The sequence below is a fragment of the Oncorhynchus gorbuscha genome, linkage group LG02 (assembly GCF_021184085.1).
Source record: "Oncorhynchus gorbuscha isolate QuinsamMale2020 ecotype Even-year linkage group LG02, OgorEven_v1.0, whole genome shotgun sequence".
NCBI classification, from domain to species: Eukaryota; Metazoa; Chordata; class Actinopteri; order Salmoniformes; family Salmonidae; genus Oncorhynchus; species Oncorhynchus gorbuscha.
The window spans coordinates 17764759-17782051 of NC_060174.1; the positions used below are offsets into that span (position 1 = coordinate 17764759).

The 17293-nt window shown below is 41.6% G+C and overlaps 1 protein-coding gene across 3 annotated transcripts in view; it reads left to right on the forward strand.

Annotated features, from left to right (window-relative positions):
• The window catches only part of LOC123998083 (cAMP-specific 3',5'-cyclic phosphodiesterase 4C-like), a 162398-nt gene that overhangs the window by 17973 nt on the left and 127132 nt on the right, over window positions 1-17293 (forward strand). For 2 of the 3 annotated variants that reach the window (XM_046302984.1, XM_046303011.1), the window contains one exon: window positions 9577-9779. In XM_046302984.1, the coding sequence (XP_046158940.1) occupies window positions 9577-9779 (203 nt within the window). Of the gene's footprint in view, window positions 1-987; window positions 1047-9576; window positions 9780-17293 lie in introns of all 3 variants that reach the window. The other variant, XM_046302965.1, reaches the window with a different exon arrangement.

The following is a 17293-nucleotide window of genomic DNA, read 5'->3' on the forward strand; positions in this document are numbered from 1 at the left end:
TAGAATAATAGGGAAGACATCAAACAATGAAATAACACATATGGAATCCTGTAGTAACCAAAAAACTGTTTTATATTTGAGATTCTTCAAATAGGCTTGATGACAGCTTTGCGCACTCTTAGCATTCTCTCAACCAGCATCACCTGAAATGCTTTTCCAACAGTCTTGAAGGAGTTCCCACATGCTGAGCACTTGTTGGCTGCTTTTTCTTAACTCTGCGGTCCAACTCATCCAACCCATCTCAATTGGGTTGAGGTTGGGTGATTGTGGAGGCCAGGTCATCTGATGCAGCACTCCATCACTCTCCTTTTTGGTCAAATAGCCCTTACACAGCCTGGAGGTGTGTTGGGTCAATGTCATGTTGAAAAACAAATGATAGTCCCACTCGGAGCGAACCAGATGGGATGCCGCATCGCTCAAGGGACACACCGGTCTAATGTTCATTGCTCATGTTTCTTAGCCCAAGCAAGTCTCTTCTTCTTGTGTCCTTTAGTAATGGTTTCTTTGCAGCAATTCGACCATGAAGGCCTGATTCACCCATTCTCCACTGAATACTTGACGTTGAGATGTGTCTGCTACTTGAACTCTGTGAAGCATTTATTTGGACTGCAATCTGAGGTGCAGTTATTGTAATGAACTTATCCTCTGCAGCAGATGGAACTCTGGCACTTCCTGCCCTGTGGCGGTCCTCATGAGAGACAGTTTCATCATAGCGCTTGATGGCTTTTGTGACTGCACTTTAAGAAACTTTCAAAGTTCTTGAAATTTCCAGATTAACTGACCTTCATGTTTTAGTCAGTTTTCTTTGCTTATTTAAGCTGTTCTTGCTATAATATGGACTTGGACTTTTACCAAATAGGGCTATCTTCTCTATAACACCCCTACCTTGTCATAACACAACTGATTTGCTCAAATGCATTAAAAAGGAAAGAAATTCCATAAATGAACTTGTAAAAAGTCACACCTGTTAATTGAATTGCGTTCCAGGTGACTTCCTCATGAAGCTGGTTGAGAAAATGCCAAGAGTGTGCAAAGATGTCATTAAGGTAAGGGGTGGCTACTTTGAAGAATCTCAAATATAACATATTTAGCTTTGTTTGAATAGTTTTTTTGGGTCACTACATGTTTCCATGTGTGTTATTTCATAGTTTTGATGTCTTCACTATTATTCTACAATGTAGAAAATAGTAAAAATAAAGAAAACCCTGGAATGAGTAGGTGTGTCAACTTTTGACTGCTACTGTATATACGTGATGGGATGTATAGACATTATGGACATTATATGGATAGAATATGTAGTATATCTGAAGAATACGTAGGATATAATAGAATATGTACAGCAATAGCTGAATAGGATTACCTTAACTAGAATACAGTAAGTAAACATGATTCAAGTGACCAGTATTCCATTTAATAATGTGACTAGTGTTCCATGTCTATGTAAATAGGGCAGCAGGCTCTAAGCTGCATGGTTGAGTAACCGGGTGGTAGCCGGCTAGTGACTAAGTTCAGGGCAGGGTATGTGTCAACACACACAAATCATATGGTCCAGACGGCTTCAGCAACAAGGCACTTCAGGCATGCGCATACCAGCTCGCATTACCGTTCCAGAAGCTGTTCCAGCTATCACTGAACAGTGGGACAGTTCCAGACTTATGGAAGAAGTGGCTGAATGTCTCAGTAAAAACAACAGGCCAAAAGAAAATAACGACTTACACCCTGCCCTGTAGCCCTGACATCTGTACCTAATGAAATGTTTTGAAAAAATAATTAAAATTCTCTCTGGTCTCTCATCCCAATTAGATCCAAACCAATTGGCCTACCATGCCTCCAGGGTTGTTGTATATTGAGTTATTGGTCATTCTGAACAACATCTAAGAACATTTAGAAAAGGCAAACAGCCTAGTGAAAATTGTATTCATTGACTTCAGTAGCGAGTTTATCATCCTACCCATCTACTGGTGGATAAGCTGGTGAATTTGGATGTCAACTCTCTACTGATCACGTGGATTAACAGTTTCCTTGTGAACCATACTCAACAAGTGAAGTTTAACTCCACCATCTCTACATCTGGAATGGTGAATACAAGAGCCCCTCAAGGTTGCGTACTTTCACTGATACTGTACACAAACAATTGTCAAGCCTCTGACTCAGCCCACAAATTCTTTAAATATGCATATGACACTGCTGTTTTGGGTTTTCTTGACAGAGAACCTTTCAACAAATACATGTTAAGAAAACAAAAGCGCTGGATTTTTTTTAACACAAACTGAACCATTTTAATGTCCACCACCATATCTTACAAATGTTCTATAAATCTGCTCTGCAGAGTGTGCTGTCCTTTGGTCTGATATTCATGTTTGTAAACATGCGAGTGCAAGACCAAGTCAAACTTCAGCACTTAATTAAGACGGCGGGAAGTATAACTGGTATAGATCAAGAATCAGCCACCAACCTGTGTACACAACTCATCTTCCTAAAACTTGAAAGCATTTTTACAGGACAGTACTCATCCCCTTAACTCAAAACTCAGTCGCAGCAGCTGGACAAAGGGAAAGAGACTTCAAAAGAACATCAAAACAGTCTGTTTGTCCGTCAAGTATACAGCACTTTAAATGGGTTGCTATAGCACTGTTAATGAATTATTTGATGTAGTTTCTGAATGGAGGCCGCTAGTGATTGCTATTTAACAGTCTGATGGCCTTGAGATAGAAACTGTTTTTCAGTCTCTCGGTCCAAGCTTTGATGCACCTGTACTGACCTCACCTTCTGGACCTCACTTTCTGGCTCGGGTGGCTTAGATCAAACGGATTGCAATTTGTAACATGTCATACAAATTGTAAATGGTAAATATAATTTGAAATGGATTATGGACAACCACAAATGAAGGCATACCATACAAAACATAACATACTAAATGGTTTATTTACGGATTTACGTACAGAATAATACGAAATGCTATGAGATCAGGTTGCAACCAGCCAGCAGCATGCCGTCAAAAGAAAGGAAAATGCTTGCTAACTTCATTATCTACTTGATCAACTGTTTTAGACTAGACTGTTATTTTCACCTAGCAAGAGAAATAAATGTGCAATCACTCTTGAGTGACTGAAACTTCTTAGATGTTGAATCCCCTGTTTAGGGGACCTGCATGGTGCTGCTATCGGTTCCGACCGACACTTGGACACCATACAGTCATGACCAAAAGTTTTGAGAAGGACACACATATTAATTATCACAAAGTCTGCTGCCTCAGTTTGTATGATGCCAATTTTCATATACTCCAGAATGTTATGAAGAGTGATCAGTTGAATTGCAATTAATTGCAAAGTCCCTCTTTGCCATGCAAATTAACTGAATCCCCCCAAAAAACATTTCCACTGCATTTCAGCCCTGCCACAAAAGGACCAGCTGACATGTCAGTGATTCTCTCGTCAACACTCACACCTGTGTTAACGAGGACAAGGCTAGAGATCACTCTGTCATGCTGATTGAGATTGAATAACAGACTGGAAGCTTCAAAAGGAGGGTGGTGCTTGGAATCATTGTTCTTCCTCTGTCAATTACGGTTATCTGCAAGGAAACACGTGCCGTCATCATTGCTTTGCACAAAAAGGGCTTCACAGGCAAGGATATTGCTGCCAGTAAGATTGCACCTAAATCAACCATTTATCAGATCATCAAGAACTTCAAGGAGAGTGGTTCAATTGTTGTGAAGAAGGCTTCAGGGCACCCAAGAAAGTACAGAGCTTGCTCAGGAATGGCTGCAGGCAGGTGTGAGTGCATCTGCACGCACAGTGAGGCGAATACTTTTGGAGGATGGCCTGGTGTCAAGAAGGGCAGCAAAGAAGCCACTTCTCTCCAGGAAAAACATCAGGGACAGACTAATATTCTACAAAAGGTCCAGGGATTGGACTGCTGAGGACTGGGGTAAAGTAATTTTCTCTGAATCCCCTTTCCGATTGTTTGGGGCATCCGGAAAAAAGCTTGTCCAGAGAAGACAAGGTGAGCTCTACCATCTGTCTTCTGTCATGCCAACAGTAAAGCATCCTGAGACCATTCATGTGTGGGGTTGCTTCTCAGCCAAGGGAGTCCATGGCCAGGAAACCCCCCAGACCTTAATCCCATTGAGAACTTGTGGTCAATCCTCAAGAGGCGGATGGACAAACAAAATGCCACAAATTCTGACAAACTCCAAGTATTGATTATGCAAGTATGGGCTGCCATCAGTCAGGATGTGGCCCAGAAGTCAATTGACAGCATGCCAGGGCAGATTGCAGAGGTCTTGAAAAATGAGGGTCTGCAGATATTGACACTCTGCATCAACTTCATGTAATTGTCAATAAAAGCCTTTGACACTTATGAAATGCTTGTAATTATACTTCAGTATTCCATAGTAACATCTGACAAAAATATCTAAAGACACTGAAATTAATATTTGTGTCATTCTCAAAACTTTTGGCCACGACTGTGTGTGGACACGGTATGCTCCTTCTCCTGTCTTGTCATTTTAGTCCACGTGTGGTGATAAACAGTGCCAAACTAACAACTCTGCCATCCACACCTGTGCGACGCGAGCCACAATAACGATTTAAAATCAAATTAAATGTTATTAGTCACATGATCCAAATACAACAGGTGTAGTAGACCTTACAGTGAAATGCTTAGTTACGAGTCCCTAAGCAACAATGCAGTTAAAAAAAAAAATATGAATTAGAAATAAAAGTAAGGAGTAAATAAAGAGCAGCAGTAAAATAACAATGTACCGGTACAGAATCAATGTGCGGGGGCACCGGTTAGTTGAGCTAATTGAGGTAATATGTACACGTAGGTAGAGTTATTAAAGTGACTGTGCATAGATAATAACAGAGTAGCAGCAGTTTAAAATAGTAATTTGATGAAGCCATTTCATTAGATGTTCAGGAGTCTAATGGCTTGGGGGTAGAAGCTGTTTAGAAGCCTCTTGGACCTAGACTTGGTGCTCTGATACCGCTTGCCGTGTGGTATCAGAGAGAACAGAATATGATTAGGGTGGCTAGAGTCTTTGACCATTTTTTTTAGGGCCTTTCTCTGACACCCCCTGGTATAGAGGTCCTGGATGGCAGGAAGCTTGGCCCTGGTGATGTACTGGGCCGTATGCACTACCCTCTGCTCGGCCTCCGACCACAAGGCACTACAGTTGCCATACCAGGCAGTGATGCAACCCATCAGGATGCTCTCAACAGGTTTTTAGAAATGTTTGCAAATGTAATAAAAATAAACTGAAATATTACATTTACATAAGTATTCAGACCCTTTACTCAGTACTTTTGCAGCGATTACAGCCTCGTCTTGGGTACGACGTTATAAGCTTGTCGCACTTGTATTTGTGCAGTTTCTCCCATTTCCTCTTTGCAGATCCTGACTGTCCCACTGGATGTCATAAGGTGAATGCACCAATTTGTAAGTCGCTCTGGATAAGAGCGTCTGCTAAATGACTTAAATGTTAAATGTAAATGTAAGGTCAGTGAGGTTGGATGGGGAGCGTCACAGCACAGCTATTTTCAGGTCTCTCCAGAGATGTTCGATCAGGTTCAAGTCTGTGCTCTGGCGGGGGTACTCAAGGACATTCAGAGACTTGTCCCGAACCCCAAGTCTGAGGTCCTGAGCGCTCTGGAGCAGGTTTTCATCAAGGATCTCTATGTACTTTGCTCCATTCAGCTTTCCCTCGATCCTGACTAGTCTCCCAGTCCCTGCCGCTGAAAAACATCCACACAGCAGAGTTCAATCTTGGTTTCATCAGACCAGAGAATCTTGTTTCTCATGGTCTGAGAGTTTTTGGGTGCCTTTTGGCAAACTCCAAGCGGGCTCTCATGTGCCTTTTACTGAGGAGTGGCTCCCGTCTGGCCACTCTACCATAAAGGCCTGATTTGGTGGAGTGCTGCAGAGATGGTTGTCCTTCTGGAAGGTTCTCCCATCTCCCCAGAGGAACTCTGGAGCTCTGTCAGAGTGACCATCGGGTTCTTGGTCACCTCCCTGACCAAGGCCCTTCTTCCCCGATTGCTCTGTTTAGTCGGGCGGCCAGGTCTAGGAAGAGTCTTGGTGCTTCCAAACTTCTGCATCTCAGTGCTAGAGACGTCACTACAGACCCTGGTTTGATTCCAAGCTGTATCACAACATGCTGTGATTGGGAGTCCCATAGGGTGGCGCACAATTGGCACAGCGTCGTCCAGGTTAGGGTTTGGCCGGGGTAGGCCGTCATTGTAAATAATAATATGGGTATTATGTGTAGATTGATAAGGAATGTGTTTTTTATTTAATCCATTTAAGAATAAGGCTGTAATGTAACAAAATGTGGGGTCTGAATACTTTCCGAAGGCACTGTATCTACTCATTTTGCCACTGGTGGGTCAGAAGCTAAATATGCAATTGAGGCTGTCTGTGTTTTTGCTTTGTGGACATCATCCAGGCCTGGCTGTTTCATATTGCTGTCCATGTTGTTTCATATGACATCAACGTTTCATCTTGTCATCCATGTTTTTTCATATTACCATCCATGTTGTTTCATATTACCATAGATGTTTCAGATTGCTGTCCATGTTTTTTCATATTGCCAGCCAGCGCACCACAGTATAGTAGAGCTCAGAGTAAGGAAGTCCTGTGTCACGAAGAGAGATGGATTGCCAATCCTCTTTACATTCCGTCGAGTGTGTATCGCCAGTTTGCAATACCGAACAAGTTGTGAGCTTCAGAATATTCAATGAGTGTTGAGCATTTGTAAATTCATCAATTCTTCTGCGCTGTAGCACACTCGGACGAGAGTGCCCTGGAATCTGAGTAGATAGCCAGAGGGAATTTACAAACACACCCTTAGAACACAAGGAGACCAGTCAAGCATGGTTTGGGTTGGTGGCTTGTTGCACTCAATAACATTTAGAAAATAGATGTCTGGAGCTGAGTCCACTTTGTCAATCTAGTAATTGTGTTTTTGGCAGTGGGTGTTTGTGTGAGGCTTTTTGTAGTGAACTTATTTCACCCTTTCCAAATGGTCTGACATTGTTTTCGACCATTTATACACAGTTACATATTACAGTCACTGGTTCCTGTTGAGGTGATACCTTGAACCCTTGCAGTTATTGCCCTGTTGTGCGAATCCCAACTGCTCAGTGACTGAATGTCTTCATACTATTTGTCAAAAGGCTGTAACTACACTGAACAGAAATGTAAATGCAACATGCAACAATTTGAAAGATTTTACTGAGTTAAAGTTCATATAAGGAAATCAGCAAATTCATTAGGCCCTAATCTATGGATTTCACATGACTGGGAATACAGATATGCATCTGTTGGTCACAGATACCTTAAAGGTAGGGGTGGATCAGAAAACCAGTCAGTAACTAGTGTGACCACCATTTGCCTCATGCAGTGTGACTTCTCCTTCGCATTGAGTTGATCAGGCGGTTGATTGTGGCCTGTGGAATATTGTCCCGCTTAGGGCTGTGGCATTCACAAAATGTCATTAGCTGGTGATTGTCAAGCAAATAACTTTCGGTCTAAAGGTAATTTACCGTTAATTAACAAACAATTGAAGCAGCTCCTGGCTTCCACACAGCTTACAAGCCACTGATGCAGACCTTTGGAACATCTACATTTTAAAAAGTCTAATGAATCAATGTAATATAGTCTACACCTTCAGAAAAAAATCTGTTGTTTATTTTAGACAGGTTTAAAGATTTGTAATACCTTGTAAGGCTCAATGATGAGACTAATGATTTTTTAAAAGTCACTTGAAAGTGATGAGCTCTGTATTGTTTTTTTGTGCAGGCTGTACACAATTCATCAGTCACTCATTCACAATTTGACAAGCACTTGATATGCCTTGAAATTGACGGCGGCATCCCCTTTGTGGACATAATGCACCTTTAAAAAAATCCTTGCCTTTTGCAGCCAGTGGTCGTTATTTGGCCACTTTATTTGTGATACAAACTTTACTAAAACTTATAGGCCTATGGGCTAGGCTACATGAGGTGTGCAACAATGATTAGAAAAAGTCGCCAAAAAAAAGGCATTGTCTCTTGCCTTACGCTGGGCATCATTTACAAGTGATAATATATTATTCACAAGTAGGCTAAGGCTAATATTGTCACCCATCAGACTATTCTTGATTTAATCATATATGTGTATATGTGACGTTTGTTTTGATTTAGAATGAACCATTATAGAAGGCTGATGGGATCCTCTTTTTAATCTTTTTAATTGTTAATCTTTTTAATAGAGGCCATCACCCTGTTTTCTCCAGCAGTTGTATAGCCTATAGAAATGTTGCGCAACATGAGCTCATGGGCCCTCATGAAGTGTTTGATTTAGATTTTCGATTACATTTGCATTGATGTCAGCGTGATTAGAGGGACAGGAGAGTGCTGAGTACCAAGCAGTTAGCAAGTTTGGTAAGCCATCAGCAGCATCAGAGCTTGGAGAAGCCTAATTTACCGTGACTAAACGGTCACGTGAAATTTGACTGCCTTCATGTCTCGTTTCCGCCTGTGTGACGGTAATACAGTCACCGCAACAGCTACAGCTCCACTCCTCTTCAATGGTTGTGAGAAGTTGCTGGATGTAGGCGGAAACTGGAACACGTTGTTGTACATGTTGATCCAGAGCATCCCAAATGTCTGAGTATGCAGACCACGAAAGAAGCCGCAGTGGGGGACTCAGTTCAAAATGTTGACATCAGCAAACCGCTCGCACACATGACGCCCTCTACCTGGTACAGTTGAAACCCGGGATTCATCCGTGAAGAGCACTCTTCTCCAGTGTGCTAGTGGCCATCAAAGGTGAGCATTTGCCCCCCTGAAGTGAGTTACAACACTGAACTGCAGTCAGGTCAAGACCCTGGTGAGAACGATGAGCACACAGATGAGCTTCCCTGAGACTGTTTCTGACAATTTGTGAATAAATTATTTGGTTGTGCAAACCCACAGTTTCATTAGCTGTCCAGGTGGCTGGTCTCAGACGATCCCGCAGGTGAAGAAGCTGGATCTGGTGTTCCTGGGCTGGCATGGTTACATGTGGTCTGCGGTTGTGAGGGCAGTTGGATGTATTGCCAAATTCTCTAGAACGACGTTGGGGGCGGTTTATGGTAGGGAAATTAACATAAAATGATCTGGCAACAGCTCTGGTGCACATTTCTGCAGTCAGTATGCCAATTTGGAAGCTCCCTCAACTTTAGACATCTGTGGCATTGTCTTGTGTGACAAAACTTCACATTTTAGAGTGGCCTTTTATTGTCCCCAGCACAAGGTGCCTCTGTGTAATGATCATGCTCTTTAATCAGCATCTTGATATGCCACACCTGTCAGATGGCTGTATTATCTTGGCAAAAGTGAAATGCTCACTAACAGGGATGTAAACAAATTTGTGCACAGAATTTGAGATAAATAAGCATTTTGTGCATATAGACTATTTCTGGGATCTTTTATTTCAGCTCATGGTACCAAAACTTTACATCTTGCGTTTTTATATTTTTGTTCAGTGTCAATATAATTAATTGATCATAATACCTGTCCTCTGATTAGTAGCGTTTTGTTTCCTTCACAGAGTCGGCGGGACTCTCTCCCCCTGGCCAACCCCAGCTATGCATTGCGTCGGCGTTTCTCAGGGACTGTGCTACTGCCCCCGCTGTCCCGGCGCCACTCCACCTACGCCCAGGACAACCGCAGGCTTCTACACCTGGAAGCTCTCTATAGGAAGGCCCTGGCTGGCGTAGAGGCCACGAGCCTGGAAACCATCGACGACTACAAGTCAGTGGAGCAGCTTGTTAATCTTTCAACTATCTCTCTCTAATTCTGTCTCTCTCACACACTTTGTTTTTTGTCTCATTTACTGTCAACACTCACTGTCAAGTGAGCTGCCTCTCTTTATTTCTCACTCTGTCCCTCGAGTGCTCACAATCTCTTGTTTCTCTCCCTCTTTTTCTCCCCTCCATGTGCTCAACAAGCCATGAGAGGTCCACAGTGTGATTCATTGAGAAGGCTACTGTGTGATATTGATGTCTTATGCTGGGGTTTGAATTTACTCCACACTTCAGGAAAATATGATAAAATCTCAGAAGGACAGACTGTCAACTGACTTTTTGTCAAATTTCACCTGTGACATTTGGTTTTAGAATCCATCTATTCTTGCAGCCAAGCCTGAGGGAGCAGAGTCTGAATAACTTTTGTGGATGTGTGTGGGCGTGGCCGGTGTCTGTTTGTCCCCAGATGTCTGTGTGTTTATGCACTCACTCACACAGCGTCTTCCCATCACGCCTGCCTGCCCCTACGTCTCTAAGTACGTGCTCATCGACCTTCATGTTCTTGGCTGCGCTTTAATCTCTCTGAATCCCGCATGTCTCTAGGCCCAGAGTGGGTTAAGAAAAGCCTTCTGTCTGACGACTGCTACCTAACTCACTCTCTCCCTGTCTCGGGTCAGTGGAGGTCACTGCTTTAGTGTGTCTGTGTTCGTGTATCCACATTTAGTTTTGGCCGGGCACTACATCTAGCCTCTCCACCAACACACTGTGTCTGTGCTTGAGCTGATGGCTCTACAGTCTGCTTCTCGGCATCACAGAGGCCAGACGGCAGGAAAATATGCAGGATTCTGTATGGGGGGCTGTTTTTGAAATGACGGGTAATTACTGGAATGGTGGGAAGAGGCAAGTGGGAAGAAATGTGGGAGGGGGAGAATCTTGGATGGTTGATTCTCTCTCCATGTCCATTTATGTCTCATGTCTTTCTCCCTCTTTCTCCCTTTCTCTGTTTATGTCTGACATTTTTCTTCTTCCTCTCAGTCCTCTGTGTTCTCTTTTTTTTAGTTGTCTCATCTCTATACCTTTCTTTTATATCGCTCTCTTTCGGCATGTTTTGCTGTTGGCCTTCCATGGAAAATAACCCAAATTTGGTGTCAAATGAAAGCTACGAGTCTATATTTTTTAGATATTAAGGCATATAGAACATTTTCAATAATTTGCATCCTAAAATTAGGAATAAGCAGAAGCTTTGATTTCTAGTCAAACAGATGGAAAAACGGGTCTTAGAAAACATCCACCAGCAAAAGTCTTAAAAATATTAGAAATGCCTCAAAACACAATGTTGAAGACCCTCACCAACTAATATCAACATTTACATTAAATGATTTGCCTTCAGTAAGTTTAAGAAATATTGCCTCGTCTGTTACAACAAACCCACATACTGTATCTTTAAGATATTTTCTAATTTCTCTCCATTATGAGGAGGGAGGATAATAAAAGTTCAGAGGTAAAGGTAGACCTACGGTTATAGTGTTTTAACTGATAACAATTTGGTTTATGGTTCATTAAGTGACTTTAAAACATGTCATGACAGAAAAATCCCTAACAGAGAATGACTGCAACTGAATTGGCTAAAATGGGAGATGATAGTAGTCACAAACTACAGTTGGTTCACCAGCTACTGTCTTCCCTTCCACTGGCATACTTCAGCTCATAGTTCTGAAAACAGTCTGGACAACCCTCTCTCTCTCTCCCCCCGTCTCACTCTCCTACTCTCGATGTTTGCAATGCCAGGAAAAGGGCACAGTGACATGCACATAACTAGAGATAAAGGTAGAGAAAAGGATTCCTCTGTAATTCATTTGAAACGTTGTGCAATTATCCATGTCTTTTGGATACAGGATGCATTTGAAAGTCTATTACTTTCAAAGGTCTATTACTGTCAAAGGTCTATTACTGTTGAAGAACTATTACTGGATGTCAGGGCTATGGGGAGTGTTATTGCCTTTTATGGTTGAGCATTACAAGATGCAGGTAACTGCCAAAATAATGGAAACACTTCAGTAACTGTGGGATACAAAATATATTGAAAGCAGGTGCTTCCACATGGCTGTGGTTCCTGAGTTAATTAAACAATTAACATCCCATCATGCTTAGGGTCATGTATAAAAATGCAGGGTAGGCCATTTTTTTGGGTTACCATGGCTAATCCCCCCCATAGGATGACAATGCCCCCATCCACAGGGCACGAATGACCATGAAAACGATGGAAACCATATGCCATGGCCGTCTCAGTCACCAGATCTCATCCAAATTGAACACTTATGGGAGATTCTGGAGCAGCGCCTGAGACAGCGTTGTCCACTACCATCAACAAATCACCAAATCATGGAATTCGATAGGTTTCCAGACACTTGTAGAATCTATGCCAAGGTGCACTGAAGCTGTTCTGGATTGTGGTGGCCCAATGCCCTATTAAGACACATTATGTTGGCGTTTTCTTTATTTTTGCAGTTACCCACAGGCCAACATTAGTTTCAGGATTTAATGAAATTAAAGAGAACATACTGCAAGTGCAATTGTATTCTAGCGATATTGGAGGGAAATTACAGTTCAATAAAAGCTGTTTATTATTTAAAAAATGTACTATACTAATAAAGAAGCACGTTTTTTTATATAAATATTTTATTACATTGACCTTGCACTCCTTGAGTGGCTGAATATATTTTGTATTTCCTTTGAAATTGTCTATATGGAGGTGATATTTTTGATTGCAGAGTTGGGCTGACTCATTTACAATTACCAGTAGCCAACATACAATTTGGTCACAGAAAATTTGAAAGTGTCCAAAGTTTATAACATAAATAAATCAAATCACAGAGGGATTAGTAATTTCCCGAATTCCCAGTCAATGTTGCTTACTCGGTAATGTGATGAATAGCCTACCTCACGTCAGTCCCAACGGTTGGCTGGACTGCTTTATAAAATGCGCGCGGATGAGAGCACAACAACACACGCAGGGGAGTGAGAGTTCACCTATCTATAGATGCTCCTCTCTCTCCGACATGCTTTCGTTTGAAGAGCTTTCAGAAATGGACAAAAACGTTGTTTTATTCTATGTCTTGCTATAAGTACATACCTTGAGACCGCGTGCGCTAGGATTTACACAAATGTTTGCGGACGGATGAATCTCTATGGATGAAAGGCAGCGAAAGCAGAGAGGATAAAATTAATAGTTTCATATCATATTTTAAGAGTTGATATCATTCGTTTGTGGCTGTACTATTCACTGGGGTTATGTCGATATTGACGCAGAAGAACTTTCCATTTCGATTGTGAGGAAGCGTTTCCTCGTTTCAGTACCTCGGCTAGTGGACAGCACGCTCTGCCACCGCCAACAGCGCGCACATAATACGTTTATATCGAAGAGCCTCCTGATGTTGGAGGGAACAACCGAACATATGGAGTGTACAGGTCTAAGTAGAGAAGGTGCTGGTTCCGCCAAGGCACCCAAACACTTGTGGCGACAACCAAGAACTCACATCCGATTCAAGCAGCGTTTTCACTCCGATACAGAGCCGTACCTGACTCGCAACAGAACTATGGAGAAGCTGCGCCCTGGGCTGAAAAAAACACGAATGTCGTTGCCATCCTTATATAAACGGTAATTGTAATGCATCATTATTAGTTGTTTTAATTAGCCTACTTGCTCACCTTTATAGATCTCCTTTTGTTAATACATTTTTGTCACTTCCAAAGTTGACAATGTGAACAGAGGGATGAAAGTGCTCAATTGCAAAAAGCAGTGTTTCAACAAACAACTCCACTTAAGATTGTCAATATTGTCCCCACACTCCATTTTGTGAGAAGTAAAGTCAGGGTGCACTGATTTAGCCCTTGACACAGAAAGGTATTGAGCTTATGCTGATTAAAGTGTGTGCATAATTCCAGGAACCATTGATCTCTTTGTGTTTCAAGGGTTCTCTCCATCCATCTTGTCTGTCTGTCCGGAGATCAATGGTAGGCTTTTTACATTTTCGCAATGGGCTGAGACCAAGGAAAAACATGGAAAAGCACTTGAGTGGTAGTATGCAGCCTTTCTTTTTTCATTACTTAAATTTACACACACCACTCTGGGTTGCTGAGCATTTCCCCTGGAAAGACAGTGTGACTATGATAGGAGAGGTTTGGCCTAATAAAAGTGAGAGGATATTGTGAAGGGACCTTCCCCATCTCTGTGGTCTCTGAGAGACTGCAGACTGAGATGATAAGGTTGATCCTGAGGGAAATGTTTCCTGTTGTTTTGTTGCTTTTCATTAATGGTCTAGATATTGGGCTTATCAGTGTGAGAGGGTGTTGTGGCTGAATCCATCAATCTTCTTCAAGCCATATGTAGGCTAAAATCATATGGTCACTTTAAGATAAGATCAGAAAATCATTAAAATCATTAATCGTCCTCATCCTCAATTGACAATCAGATTGAAGTGAGCTCTTCAACCCATTCAGCTGTGATGTCCTATGAACTTCATGACCCTTGCTGTCTGGGCCGGCAACATTTTGTTCTGGAGTCAGTTATGGTTCATGACCGGAGCCTACTATTGTAACATCAGTGTTCACATCTAATTTCACCTCAGTAAAGGGGCACACCGCCATGAAAGCTGTCTACTGACTGCCGCTGACTGTTGGGCATTGATGATATGGTAATGACATCACAGCATGCTTCTGGTTGGAGTAGAGAAGTGACTCACTTCCGGCATTCTGCCTCCCTGACGCCTCATATGTATGAACGAATGCGTCTCTCCTCTAATGCATCTCTCCTCTAATTGTCCCATGACATTTTATCCTACACTGATGACTCAGTTTGCATGGCCAAGGTAGAGAGAGGTAAATGTGACTGTGGTGTGAGGGATGCTTTTGACTTTGCTGATGAATACGGTCTTGTGTGTTGTGGTAGGTGTGTTATGATCTTTCATCACTCTTAGTAATGGGAACGGTCTATAGAATAGTATTTTGTTGAAGCTCTTTCCAATCAAATACAGAGAAACAGGCTTTTTGTACTGCGTGGCTGCAGGTCCGACTTCTTCTCTGGACCCCTCTCCCTGACATCAAAAGGTCCTGAAGCTTCTGCGCATGTACTTTATGCACAGCCTCTGCTCTACTGTATATCTGCTTTAAAAGGAGTAGAGAAGTAACTCACTTCCGGCATTCTGCCTCCCTGACGCCTCATATGTATGAACGAATGCGTCTCTCCTCTATATATAAATATTTTATTGTAGGATTTTAATTAGCTGTCTTGTTTCATTCTCTTTCCTCCTGTCTATGTTTCTTTGTTGGTACTTTTTTTAAATTATGTGAAGCACTTTGTTAGTTTCATTGAAAAAAATGTATTACTACTCGTTAGGCTGCTCACTGAACAGGCTACTCAGGCGAATGGTGCTCCTTTTAATAAAGTTAGATCAAAGCTGAATCAATGTCTGTAAGATCACATAATGATGATATTCTACATAACAGAACCGAATATAATAGCATAGTGTAACGTTACTGTAAGACAAAAAATACCACCTAATTTCTTATGAGATTTTAGCATGATTGTGCGAGTATGTGGCCAAAACTCAACAGCTCACGCCACTATGCAAAATATGTGCTTTGATTGAAAGTAAACACAGGTATGCTACAGTTTAACACAATTCAAAATGATCTCACTGTAGGCTACAACGTTCAAAACAACACTCTGGGCTACTTTGAAAAAACATAATATTACTCAAATGGTTGGCATGCAGATTGTTATGACGTCCCCCCTTTTTCCTCTCTCTACCCTACTGATGTTACATTTGCAAAACCCTTGGTTAACATAGAGATTCTGGGAACATCAGAAGGTGGGGGGAAATTAACTATATTCTGGTAATCCGACCAATTGAACATATGCAGTGGTACTTAATGAATATGATGTCAGTTCGGTTGTCATCTGAGACATTGTCATCAATGATAAGATGACAAACTCTACAGTGGAAAGTCAGAGTTATCGGATTCACATGGAATTGTTGTTCAATTTAAATGTTTGAATATGAAATTATTCGTGATGGGATGAAATGTGATTTTAGTTTCTAAAATGTGAGATTTGGGTTTTCATAAGAAAGGGCTCTGGTCACTCAGTGGCCCGCCCCTGTGAAGGGACATGGGCTATACAACTTTTCAAACACGCTCTCCTCTCCCTTCCTATATAAAGCCTTGATGACAATATAACCTTCTGTTCCAAGGATGTGGGGACGACGGTCCAATGTCAGAATGGTTCAGATAATATCTACAGAACGAAGTCAACATCAGTGTGAGCTTTGGTTGCGAATGGTATGAACTTTGAATTCTTATTCACTACAGAAGTGATACCTCCTAGCCGTTGAGTTAGCAACAGCCGCTGCAAACGAGGGTTAGGAAGGAACAGACCGAGTATCCCATCAATCAACCAACGACGTTACTACAAAGTATCCAATTGACAAACAGAGACATTCTTCAAAGGACTTGGTTGGACAACACGTCCTTCCATCTACCACCAACCTACCGAAGCGCAGCTCAGAGTAAATATTTATTGCATTTTCCTTTTCCAAATTGGCGGTAATTTAGAATGCATAAGATACTGTATTTATGATAGCACAGCTTCGCCCTTTGTTCCTCAAGTCTTCCCGCTCTTTCACTCAAACCCAGCCCCTTTTCTTTTGTGTAACCAGCTGTCATATCTGTTCCGGCTTTAGGGACGTTTTCCTTTATGACGTCATTTGTAATCAAGTCATGATTTAATTATGTGTATGTGTAATTCTGTGTGATTAGTTAGGTATTTAGTAAATAAATAATTAAACCCAATTTGGTATTGCTGGTTCAACTTGTTAGCCAGGGTTCGTGCAGATAACCAAGAATTTATAACTTTCAGATGAGACTGAATTAAGATGACGGTTAATATTGACGGCTATTGATGTAAAATATTACTAGGTCTTTGAGTTTATTCGGAAGATAACAGTTCTAAAAATATTATTTTGTGGTGCCCCGACTCTCTAGTTAATTACATTTACATTACGGAGAAATTATGTTATAGAATAGCATGTCATATCACTTAATCCGGCATAGCCAAAGACACGACAAGATGCTGCATGGACGTAACTCTGGTAAAACTTGAAGAATTATCATTCACACTTGACATTGGCGAGGGAGGGTGAATGCAAAAGTTGTGCGTAAAGGATAAAGAAATGCATGCGCAGAACGTGATTTGGATCTTCGGGTCTTCTGCTCTGGGTTAAAGAGATCTGGGGGGGTCTAGACTGAGTGGTTACCTATGAATCAACCGCCTTTGCCTAAAAAATCATGTTCTTTCTGCGCGTTGTGAAAGCGTATCACTTTCGTTTTGAACATGATATTGCTTATGACATTTATCAAAACATGCTTTCTTACAGTGCAACAACAAATATGTTATTGATCTTTTTACAATTCTGATTGGATAAGGGCCTAAGTACGGTGTTTGTTAGACGATTGAGTCGTGCT